This window comes from Sycon ciliatum, chromosome 3 (genome assembly GCF_964019385.1).
Source record: "Sycon ciliatum chromosome 3, ocSycCili1.1, whole genome shotgun sequence".
Lineage (NCBI taxonomy): Eukaryota > Metazoa > Porifera > Calcarea > Leucosolenida > Sycettidae > Sycon > Sycon ciliatum.
Window position 1 is genome coordinate 5,728,268 of NC_088645.1, and position 13,201 is coordinate 5,741,468.

The 13,201-nt window shown below is 50.8% G+C and overlaps 1 protein-coding gene across 1 annotated transcript in view; it reads right to left on the bottom strand.

Moving 5' to 3' along the window:
- LOC135812409 (TNF receptor-associated factor 5-like) overlaps window positions 1-13,201 on the bottom strand; it is a 110,451-nt gene that overhangs the window by 17,733 nt on the left and 79,517 nt on the right. The window contains exon 6 of the mRNA XM_065325781.1: window positions 114-285. Within this exon, the coding sequence (XP_065181853.1) occupies window positions 114-285 (172 nt within the window). The remainder of the gene's footprint in view (window positions 1-113; window positions 286-13,201) is intronic.

Sequence of the window (13,201 nt, forward strand, 5' to 3'; positions counted from 1 at the left end):
GTGTGTGTGTGTGTGTATGTGCATGTGTGCGCACGTATGAGCTTATACGCTAGCATGCCTTGGTGTGTATTACCTTGTACCCGTGGGCATGGGCTAAATTTCTGTAAACTTGCCTTTCTCCAGTCTCTGCGAAAGTACACCGAGATGTTGCTGTGTTTTATCTTGTTGATCTGTGATAGCTTGTTGAGATGCAGTTAGTGCGGCCATTGATGATGAGATCTCTGTCAACTTAGCCAGGACAGTGGTGATGTCAGTGGAAGGAATGTCTCTCTTCAATGCTTCCATCTGAAACACAATGTACATTCATCAAGACATTAGAAAATACTGATATGACTGAGTGTCACTGGATAACAGATACACAATAATGAGACATAAAAGTGGCATAGCAGCATAACAGTGACATCACAATGGGCACATTTGATTACACACATTTCAGTAATCAGTTTTGTTGGATGCCCCGTTCGATTACACTATTTCCGTTGTCAGAATCGACGGAATTCAATTCCGTAAAGCCAATCCATTCTGAAGGGAGCGTGGAATTGCTAAATCTCCCGCCAGAATTAATGCACTCAAGATACATGTACAAGCCATACTAGGTGCATGTGCGTGCGATAGTGTACGGGATCCCAAGTGATTCCCTTTTACGATTTTTACGTATAGTGGATTGTTTACATGGCAACAATCCGGATTTATAAAACCAGGGTCCAGACTGTGTAAGAGAAAGCACCCAATGACATCACCGTGAAATTACAAAGCCATCACAGTATAACAGTGACACCACAGTGACATCACAATGACATCATAGTGAAAAGGCAGTAACATAACAGTGACATCACAGTGACATCACAGTGACATTACAATGACATCACAGTGACATCATAGTGAAAAGGCAGTAACATAACAGTGACATCACAGTGACACCCCACTGAAATCACAATGACATCACCGTGACATCACAGTGATATCATAGTGTGCAGGCAGTAACATAACAGTAAGACGAAAGTGAGGGAGCAGTAACATTCTAGTAATTCTGAACTTAGAAAGAAGGTCACAGTTAGGTACTAATGAGTTGTACAGCTCTAACTGCCACCACAGATTTGACCCCTGCTCTAAGTTAACCCTTTAAGAGCCGCCCCATACTTGAATGCGTCGTAAACGACGCATTCAAGTGCAAAACTTCAAAAGATCGTAACTCAGTCCAATCTCGCTCAAATCCAGTGATCGAAATATCCAGGGCGAAGAGAAAACTCTCACCTGTCGGGAGAATCAATCCGCGAAGCGCTGCGAGCAACGGTTCCTGAGATAAATCACTCGTAAGTTGAGCCGCGATCGCGGCAAGTTCAAAAGCGCGCAGTGCGGCTTTAGTATTGAGAATTTTGAGACTTTTCGTCGCGCTGGTTTACTCGAATTTTCACGGGTTTCACTGCTGACATTGTCAAGAGTACACAGCGAAAAAATTGGAACTCTACGATCGAGTAAAATGAAATATCTGGAGCGGGACGCAATTGGACGCATTTGGGACATTTTTCGTACTGTCGCTGCGATCTAGCGCTGGATAGACGGTGTGCTGGTTATCATGATCGACCTCATTCTCTTCCTCTCGCGGAGACCTTTCCAGGAAGCCCTAGATTGTGAGGATTGAGTGAGTAGAACTGAAGCTATGATCCAAGGAACACGAAAAAATTCAGAATCTTGAACTTTTCCTGTGGCTCTTAAAGGGTTAAAATGATCTCATCGTCATGTATGGCTCTATGCATTCCTATGCATCACACACACACACACACACACACACTGTATTAGAAAAAAGTCTTTTAAGTCTTGGGTGTTGTGTGATCAACTAAAGAAACTCCCCAGCTGAATCTGCCCTCTAAGTTCCCCCTCTTTGAATTTGAAAAAAATCAAATTTTGTTTTCCTCGAGAAAACTGTTTTTTTGTGACCTTACTTGACCTCTTGAAGGTGGTACAGGGCACCAAAGTAGTCAAAAAATACCCAAACAACGCTTCTAAAATATATACTTTGAAACAGAAAATGACACAGAGACAAACTTGAGGCTTTTGTGGAGGAGCACAATACAAAGGAACTAAAGTTGATGACACAGACTTGAGCATGTCAACGACATCAGTTCCAAGTCAGGAACCTACTTCTTACTGCAAAGCAACATGATCCTCTGGGCGGCGTTGCACTTGCATACTCTTTCGATTCTGGTAGTGACACCTTTTGTTGTCACCTGCACTTTCGAGAGTGCGTCAGACGACGACTGTTGAGAGCTGAATGGCATGTAACGTCGTAAGGCAGTTTATCCTCTAATGTACTCACCCACAACTTGTACCTCTTAGCCTACTGGGGGCGACAGGGGCGATTCAGCTCCTTTGGCAACATCAACATCTCTGAGATCCCCAAAAATTGTCATCATCGCTAGCCAGTGCAGGCTAAATTTTATTTTTCAAGGAAACCCTTCGACCAATCGATTCAGCATGGCATTTTCATTCCTCCTGCAAAGTTTCAGCTGATTTGGAGTCATGACAAGGACGCTATGGCGATTTGAAGATCGAAAAACTTCACTTTTGTTTGTCAAGAAGAAAGATCATGATCGCACACAAATCATACAACCCGTGTGGCACAATGATTTTTGAACAAAGTTGATCCGCGGACCCCGTGCTTCGCGCATGCATGCATGCATACTGCATGCATACTGCACAGTACAGAGGCTTTTTTGAACGCGGATATGTAGTTCTTCGTCTTCGAAATGTCTTCCAAATGCGTGGTGCTGGTGTTGTTCTCAGCTTCGTCAAGGCAGAATGCAGCTGCATGTGATGCTCCTGTGTGTTCATGCATGTTCTCTTTTCGCGTCTCGACATTGTAGCGTCCAGACTCTGCTCGACTGGAGAAGATGGAGGAGACTATGCTTTGATCCACATGGAAAAATCGATGAAATTTGGTAATTATCGTCGGGCGCTAAAAAGCGCTGGGGAGCATGGGGCTAAAACTTCGTAGCAGTCATCCCTACCATGACAGGCATCGACTGGTTCCATTCTGTTCCCAACCACTACGGGTAGTCTGCGAAGCTTTCTTCTTCGCTGATTCTCGGACAGATCGTACGTCTTCGCACTGTATCTCTCGTCTCCCTCAACGGATCAAAACACGGTTTTCGCCAGGACGAACACAAACCCCCAGATTTCGCGGCGGCAACAACTTCGAGTAGGGAAAAGCTAGCAGCTAACCAGGAATCACCAAAAAACACGTGTAATACTCAGTGTGATTTGCGACAGCTGTCATTGTGCCGTCGCACCATGCATGTACCATGCACGGGAATGGAACACGGATGAGTCGTTTTATTACGACAGCCTGCACTGGCTATCATCGCTCTACAGACCCACCGCCACGGCCTTGCTGACTACTGACCAAACCTGCGCCATGCACAGCGATCATCTGGCCCTGCAAGTGGTTCTAGTATCACTAGATACGGACATTGACTAATCTATGCAAGCGAGCTACTTGAACTATTAATTTTGTTAGACCACCAAACAACTGTTTGAACAAAATTTGAGAAAATGGCCGCCGGCCAGCGCCCATTCCGGTTCATGACTGAAGCGCAGCGTGAATACGCTCGACAATAACGTGTTGTTTTTTCACGGCTGAGCGTAGCGAAAGAGTGTAAAAACGTATTTTCACTCACCATTTTTCTGTCTTGCTCTGCTGCTCTTCCACTGCGCAACTCTTCCCCACCTGCCATCGTGGTCTCGTATTCCTCGTAGAGCGTGGAGTTTTTGACGTCCAGAGATCTAAGTAATAAATTATGCCGTCCACTCGCAGCCAAGGAACCGCGGCTCCTGTAGCTCATCCTGAGCCTGCCAGGACCGCCAGACGACGCCAAGCCGCCACCTCCGCCACCTCACCTGCCCCACCAACACCAAGCTCGGCAGTTGAGGAGATGGCTTCAATGATCCATAGTTCCTCGTGCCATGCTCGCTTCGTATCCTGGCGTGGTCGCCAAATGTTGTGAACCACAAGTTCTCGAGAATGAAAGGCCTTCTCGCTTGTGACATTGTGTTCGCTTCAATGCAGTTGTATCCCGACTCCGCCGTACCGCTGATGATTACGACGTAGTAGACGCTACATGCGCTATGTGCGGTTTGCTGTGTGCGCTGTAGTTGTATGTTGTATGTGTATGCTTTTCTCATTTATGCTGTCATTTTCACGTTATAAGTACCTGGTGGTTTTAGTGTTAGTTTTTCATTCATTCATTGTTCATTGTTGTTAGTCGATGGAAGTGAAATATACTGTTGAGAATAAATAGTTGTCCTCGTGCCGTGCAGGGTCGTTCGTTCCTGACACTTTAGAGAACCAGAGGGTTCACAACATTTGGCGACCACGCCAGGATACGAAGCGAGCATGGCACAGGAACTATGGATCATTGAAGCCAGCTTTATCGCTAGCGGAATTCGGTATGGATTTGAAGGCGATACGTTGAGAGAATACGTGGAGAAGAAGCTCCGACATAGCAAGGAGTTTGAAGAGCGCAGTGATAGAGGGCAAGAGGGTGCGCTCCGCACAGAGTTTGACGAAAAGCTCAAGAAGATGAACGAGCGCATCGCCAGCAGTAAATATGAGGCAGCAAAGCGAGATTTGCTTGCCTCACGCGAAAGGACGCCGGACAAGGCGTGTAAGACCTTGCTTACAGACAAGCAGCGGTCAGAGGAGAATTCGAAGCCATTGGGAGGATCAGATCTAAGGCCCACTGCGTCGGTGCAGTGCATGGCAACATCGGTCGGAGACGCTCAGAAGCAGGTGGAGTCTCGGTCGAATAGCCTCGAGGCGCAAGACGTCGAGGCGCAAGACGTAGAGGTGCAAGACGTAGAAGCGCAAGACGTAGAAGCGCAAGACATAGAAGAGCAAGACGTAGAAGAGCAAGACGTAGAAGCGCAAGACGTAGAAGCGCAAGACTTAGAAGCGCAAGGCGTAGAAGCTGAGGAAATGAGAAGGGCGATACTGGCTAGCACGGAAGAAGTAAGCGGCGAGACTGTGTGGAACACGGAGATCGAATGTAGGTTATCTGGTCCAGCGTCCGGCCCACGAGGCAGTGGCCCAGTGACTGTGTTGTGTGTGACAGCCCAGATCGGCAAGCTTAGTGTTGAGAATGTTGAGGTGAAGCCGTTCCGTGCGGAATCAAGCCAACAGGGGATGGACAAGTTCGCCATCACGATCCTGGGTAGCTCGGCAGTCATTCCGGTATGTGCTCTCGTGAAGCCAACATTAGAGCTTCATCTGAAGCTCGCAAGCCCGCAGACCATTGCTCAGTTGGCAGAAATGGTGAGCACTAGTAATATTCAACCTTGGCCACCGCCACAGCAGCGGATGACTCGTTCTGGGCGTGTAGTCAGAGCCCCGATCGTTTTTGACTTATGAGTTGTACTACGGCGGTGAGAAGCCCTTTGGTGGGGAGAATGTTGTGAAACCACAAGTTCTAGAGGGTGAAAGGCCTTCTCGCTTGTGACATTGTGTTCGTTTCAATTCAGTTGTATCGCGACTTCGCCGTACCGCTGATGATTACGACGTAGTAAACGCTACATGCGCTATGTGCGGTTTGCTGTGTGCGCTGTAGTTGTATGTTGTATGTGTATGCTTTTCTCATATACGCTGTCATTTTCACGCTATAACTACCTGGTGGTTTTAGTGTTGGTTTTTCATTCATTCATTTTTCATTGTTGTTAGTCGATGGAAGTGAAATATACTGTTGAGAATAAATGGGGTTCCTTGTGCCGTGCGGGGTCGTTCGCTCCTGACACTTTAGAGAACCAGAGGGTTCATAACAACGTCAGAAGGCATTGCCCCCAATTCGGCCGAGGCAGTAGTCGCCAACCACACTGGACTCAGCAACCACAACCCACTGCCGGAGCTCGTCCACGAATGGACGGAGCATGAGTGCCCAGACCCGCTGGAGTCTGACGAGATAAGTGCTTGTGACAATAACGTTCATAGGCGGTTATTACACTGCATTGCATTTTGGGAAAATATTTGTGTCTCAGATTTTGTTTTACGTATTATTCGTTATGGCTATATTTTTGTGTTTTGTCTCCCCCCCCCCCCAGTTCCGGGCGTGTAACCTAAAGTCTTCTAACGATCATTCCAGTTTTGTGTCTGACCAAATCCGTATGCTGTTACGTTCGGGGGCAGTCGAGATGGTAGAGGAAAACGCTACCCATGCAATTAGTCCGTTGGGTGTGGTTCCCAAGGGCAACGGAAAGTCGAGGCTGATTATAGACCTCCGCTTCCTCAATAAGCATTTGGCAGACTCCCATTTTAGCGTTGAGGACCTGAGACTCATCCCGGACCTGTTCGATCCGGGTTGTTTCCTGTTCACTTTTGATCTGAAGGATGGCTACCATCACATCTCGATTGCCCCAGAACATACGAATTTCCTGGGTTTTCAATAGCAGTTCCGGGGTCAGGCCCAGTTTTTTGTGTTTGCCGCACTTCCCTTTGGCCCTAAGCCCGCCCCATTTGTGTTTACAAAAGTGCTGCGGCCTTTGGTCACCCATTGGCTTGACCAAGGCATACGTATTTTCCTGTACCTGGATGACGGAACTGGAGCCGCAAACTCCGCAGAGGAGACGCAGCGGGTTGCCCAACTTGTGAGGTCAGATTTGGAAAATGCCGTCTTGTCATTAACCCTTTGAGTGAGAGGCCAGATGCACATGGTTGCCCGGCCATTTTCATGAAAAATCTGATTTTTTTCAAATTAGTCGTATCAACTCAAACCGACTTGTTTCATGGAAAGGGACATGTTTTGAGAGATTCCACAAATTTTGAAGGCTCCACAGCAGATAAAAGGTGTGTTTCTGAGCAAAACTAAACGGCACTTTTTAGCTAATTGCGCTAAAATGTGTTACATATATTGCATCTCATGGCATATTGTATATAGCTGTCTGATAGTGTCCATAGTACTCCATACCATAATATTAACAGTGCGTCATTGACAATCAAGTCATCCTGATGATAACAGACAAAGATAGAGGTACAAAGTGATAAAACAGACACAGCATATACAAACACTTGCACACAATTTAGAACGTCGTGCACATAACGCATTTCGGCATGGCAACTCCGCCAGTCAGCATAACAACAGAGTAACCTAACATTGTTGTCTCCTTTTATTATCCTAACTAAAAAGCAAGCAAATTGAAACAAATACAGGTTGTCAACTCAGGTTCTCATTGATGTGTGTAATCCTCAAGTCTGTGATCTAGCTCACTGAAATATACGGTTGCAAGAAAGACGTTCACGTCATAAGGTGGCATCAGTACAGTACAGCCACCAGAAGATGCCACACCATACTGATTTGAGAACCTATATTTTGTACTGGAATTTCGGCAACTGCTTGTCACCGGAACGAACCGGTATGCGGCGCAGTGCATAGCCCCGTTCCACCGCCGGGCCATTTTCAAGAATGCGGTCCTGGGCGCCAGTGACAGTGCCAGAGATAAAGATATTTATTGCTCTGTACCTACTGAGTGGTCTAGTGTACAAGCCCCAAATGAATCTGTATTGGAGCTCTAACGCTACGATCGGCACACCTGGATTTCCGGCCCTCATGACGCGCAACCGTTTCCAACTCATTATGCAATGCCTGCACTTCTGGAATAATGAAGCCGATAACCAGCCGATAACCAGGACAAGCAGAGATTTCTCCGGCAAGCAGGACATTCACCCGACCAACACGTACTGGGCAAGGTAACCTCCGCGCGCTCTGGGCCAGGCGTGCGCGGCACCATGAGCTACAGCAGAGCCACGGAACTCCTGAAAGTAGCGGAGGGCCACACCCAAACTGACAGAACATCATATGGTCTCCACAGCCTTCGATCAGGTGGAGCGATGGCCGCAGCGAACTCGAACATTGCGGACAGACTACTGCAACGACACGGCGGCTGGAGGTCCGCGTCCTCCAAGGATAAGTACATCGCGGATTCACAGCACGACTTGCTTTCTGTCTCCACTGCCATTGCCTCTGCCTGACTATCCTTTGCTTCGTGAGTACATTCTGGTAGACCACTACCCCATGTACAACTCGGTTGCTATGTGAGTGAATAATGTTTTTCATTCCGAAAACTCAGATATGTTTAGCTGACCGCGGCCCATATGCATACACAGGCATGCACACACGCATACACGCACGTATGCACACACACACACACACACACACACACACACACACACACACACACACACACACACACACACACACACACACACACACGTACGCGCACCTTGACCTTGACCTTGATACACTTTGCCTTGATAGGTTACATGTACGCGCACACACACACACACACACACACATACCCACCATTGGATCATTGGACGCTGTTCCGTATTCCCCGGAACCAGGTTGCATCAGTACCGTAACTGTAATACCGACTGCGGATACTTTCCGAACCCACGTTCAACAATGGAGACAAACTTTACTGGTTCGAGTTCTCACTCTCAAAACACCAACTCCATCTTGGATTATCTTGGATGCTCTCTAACAATGCCCTAGCAAAATCTATCAGGAACCTAGCTAGAACTGAGAAGTAACTTAGAATTGGATTCAACCACTGTTCACCATGAACTCTTTCCAACACAAGGAGAATAAAAACAACAACAAAACCAAAGCTGCTAGAGCACTGCACGCGGAAAAACTCTGCACGTGAGATGCCGTGCAGCGGGAAAAAAGCCATACATCTGAAGCATACGTCTCGTGCACAGGAGCACAAGCCCGGGAAAAACAGGGTTGATGATCACATGATTTCACGCATGAGTGATACCATACATGACCTACAGACACATAAATCATACAGTCATGCATGGCTACAGGTGTAGTGCTCGATGAATGCACGCAAAGTGCAGTCCTGTAATGTGACCTGTTGAAACCTGAACGGTACCAGGCGTCACCACGACTCCGACATACCTCCCTCGCGAACGAATCATAGCCTAATCAATGTATGCGAGTGAGACCAACTAATATTCCGAGTGATGTTCTAACTCCTGGGGAACTGCTATTGGATGTCACACCTAACATCATTGTGTCAAATGCATGCCGTAACGTCACTAGACATATCCGGGAACGAGGATACGTCTTATCTAGCCGGTTGGATGTATTGTTCACTCTGATTGTGGATTGCTTGCTAACACTACAGTCACAGCCTTACTACCTCATCGCCACTGCCGTACCACCATCCACTATTCGCTCAGCTGGTGACATTGTCCACATTGACGTTGGCTGTGGCTGGGCAGTTCTCGGAGTCGAGCTCCACCTCACCCTCTGTTACCTCCAGTGGGATGAGGCGATGAACTGATCGTCGATACTCCTTGCCTTTGATCTTCACGTTGACTGCACAGACGACACCATCTTGCCCTGGGTATGTGGCTGTGACGCGTCCCAGAGGCCATGTCGCGCGAGGAGTACTCTCATCCATGACAAGGAAGACCTCGCCCTCCTCGACGTCTTTTGCCTTCCTGTACCACTTGGACCGGACGTTTAGCGCCGGGACCATCTCTCGCAGCCACCTCTTCCAACCTTGCCTTGTCAGCACTTGTAGAAACAGCCAGCGCCGTCTGGGGTGGACCTTCTCCAGATCCTCTGTCTCCGCCTCGAGGTGTGTGACTGCAGCCGCGCGTCCCATCAGGAAGTGGTTTGGCGTCAACGCTTCTGGATCGTCGCTGTCAGATGATACGGTGGTAAGGGGACGGGAATTCAGCATTGCCTCGGCATGTACCAGCGCTGTTGAGAACTCCTCATCCGTGAGGCCAGCCTGGTGCAGCACATGCCAGAGTGCGCGTTTGACTGCCTTGACCATCGTTTCTACTACACCACCGAAGTGGGGCGTTCTCGGTGGGTTGAAATGCCACTGTACATCTCGCAGCTCGGAGTGGGTGGTTAGGCGGTCTTGATCTATCGTGCAGGTGGCTTCGCGCAGCTGTCGCTCTGCGGCGGTGAAGTTCGACCCGTTGTCTGTCACTATGAACTCCGGGGTTCCACGCCTCTTGCAGAATCGGGTCATCGCCATCAAGAACCCATCTGTGTCGAGCGAGTTGACGGGCTCCAGATGTACCGCTCTGGTCAGCAGGCACGAGAATACGCAGATATGCCGCTTCTGCTGCACCTTGCCTCGTCCCTGGCGCGTCAGAAATGGACCGGCAAAGTCGATGGTCACCTTGCTGAAGGCGATAAGTGGTGACGAGGTCCGGTAATCCGGCAACCCTCCCATGATTGGAGTCAAAGCCTTCGCGTAGCCTCGTCGGCACTTGACGCCCCTGTGGCGATGCTGTCGCACAACGGACTTCCCGTTTATCAGCCAGTACCGGTTGCTGAGGTTGGCTAGCAGATGGTTGGGACCCATGGAGTGCTGACATCTCTCGTCTTCGTCATCCACGATCAGGGCTGGGACCCGATGTTTCGGTGGCAGGATGATGGGGTGTCTTGTCGTCAGCGGCAGATGGTGTGCAGTGGTGAGTCTCCCACCGACCGTCAGTACGGTTGTGCCATGTACCTCCTCCAGCTGGGGTCGCAGCTTCAGCAATGGCTCGTTGGGATCGGGTTCCTTGCCGGACTCCAGTCGCTTGATGACCTTGCCATACACCTCCTCCTGGGCCTTCCGTACCCAGAACACGTCGGCCGCCTGGACCTCTGCAGGGGAGAGAGCGGGTACTGTCATACCGTTCACTGACTTGGCAGATCCAAACTTGCGTCGTGGAGCGGGTGTTGGTCTGTTGGCGCCAGCCTCCCTCGGTATACGGACGTTACGTACAAAGCGCTGACACCAAGCGGTGACACGGATGAGCCGCGTCCAAGACGAGAAGTTGGAGGGGTCAAGCTGGTACTTCCCTGGAACCGCGCTGAACGACATAGCGGATCGCTTCTTCAGCTCTGCCGGCAGACTACTGGGAACCTCGATCGGCCGCGCCGGAAATGCACTCTCGGGTCCGCGTAGGAACTTCGGGCCATGCCACCAGTCGTCATCGGATGCGAGCTGGGCTGCAGATAGGCCCCGGGTGCCCTTGTCCGCAGGGTTGATTGATGTCGGAACGTGCCTCCACTGACAGGGGTCCGACAGTGCTTGGATCTTGCTGACCCTGTTGCCCACCTCGACTTTGAAACGGCGGCTGTGTGAGCGAAGCCAGTACAGGACATTGAGGCTATCACTCCAGTACGTGATGTCGGACGAGCTGATGCCGAGGGCTTGGGCGACTTGTTCGGCTACCTCGGCGCCGAGTACAGCTGCTCGTAGCTCAAGCATGGGGATCGACTGTCGGTGTAGCGGGGCTGGTTTAGCCTTGGCCATGGCCAGCGTGGACCGAGCCATGCCGTCTGGATAACTCGCCCGTACGTAGACTGCTGTTGCGACTGCTGCGTCGGATGCGTCAACGAACACATGGAGGCTGAGCTCTGCATCGGCCGGATCCCGGTTTGGGTCCTTGAATGACCTGGTGGCTCTCACGGCTTCTAGCTTGGGCAGTTCCTCGAAGAACTTCCTCCAACCCTTAGCCTCAGGCTCTGCGAACTCCTCATCCCATTCCAGCCCGCGGAGGCAGGCGTCCTGGAACATGACCTTTGCTCGGATGGTGTAGGGTGACACTTGCCCTCGTGGGTCAAACAGAGAGGCCATCTTGCTCAGGACAGTGCGCTTGGTGTACTGCGTGATGACGGGCACCTGGTACTTGAACGTGAAATGGTCGCTCTCAGCATGCCAGGCGACTCCTAGCGTCTTCACGCAGGGTAGCGTGGGGTGTTGGTGGTCAGCTACCGAGATCAGCGTGTTCGGCGCCCGGTCGGCTTCTGGCACAGACTTCATGACCTCTGCACTGTTCGACATCCACTTCCGTAGATGGAAGCCTCCCTTGGCCAGTGTCTCCTGGACGTCAGTACGTAGGCCCACCGCCGCCTCTGGCGTTGGCGCAGACGCGAGTAGGTCGTCCACATAGAGGTTGTCCATGATGATGGTGTGTGTGGGTGACCCTTCGGCGGCATAGGTGGCCGCGACAGCCTGGACGGCCTTTCCGGCGAGGTTTGGCGACGCCTTACACCCGAAGCACACTCGCTGGAATTCGAACACCTTGGCTCTTCCGTCGACCTCCCACAGGAATCGGTGATACCTGCGGTCTCTCTCAGCCAGCTCCACTTGCAGGAACATCTCGCTGATGTCTGCCATCAGAGCCACAGGTTCCTTACAGAACTTGAGTAGGCAACTCTCGATGTTGTTCTGTAGTGCTGGGCCGGCGTGCATCTCCTCGTTGATCGAGACGTCGTTCTTCTTGGCCGCCGCGTCAAACACTATCCGCACCTTGGTGGTGGTGCGGTCCTCCTTGATCACGGGAAAGTGGGGCAGGAACCACTGGTCATCCGCATCGTTGTGCACTTCCGTCTCGGGCACCTCGCGGATATACCCCTTCGTCAGGTACTGTTGGATGACACCGGCGTACGCTGCTGCGAGCTCAGGTCGTTTGTACAGGGACCGTTGGAGACTCGCCAGTCGTTGTTGGGCCATCGGTCTGTTCGAGGTCACGTGAGGCTTTCTGTCTTCAGCGACCCACGGGATGCCAATGGTGACACGGTTGTTGTTGAGGCTCATGGTGTCGTCAGTCACCTTCTCGGCTTCACGCTCAGCTCGAGACATGGTCTCTCCCGTGGCTGTAGAGCGGATGGTGTCTAAATTGAACATGCTACGCACCATGGCATTCAGCTCCAGGGTTGGCTCGGTGGGCTCTGCGGTCGCGGCATGTGTGGCGTGGTGGACGGTTGGTTCCGCCGATGTTCCGCTCCCCTCCAGGAGACCGAAACAAATCCATCCGAGTGGTGTCTTTCTTGCGATTGGACCATGGCCAGGCCCACGGCGTTCGGCTAGCGAGGCGTGCAACTGTGGAACGTCAAGGCCCAGTAGGATGTCCACAGTTGGGTTAGCTGGGGTATCCGGATTCATCCCGCGCAGGTGTGGCCAGCTTGCCTTCTGCGCATCCCAGTCCACACGTTGCATGTCGGCGGTTATCTGAGGGAGAACGACCGCCTGCACTGGGGTTGTTGCAGTTGAGTCTTTGTGACAGATCTCTATGGGAGCGATCCTGGACTCGTGCTGCAGACAGCTGCCACCGAGAACAGTCGTGCGCACAGACGTGGTCTCACCGGGTGGGACATTCAGCTTCTCAGCCATGTCGGTGGTGATGAAG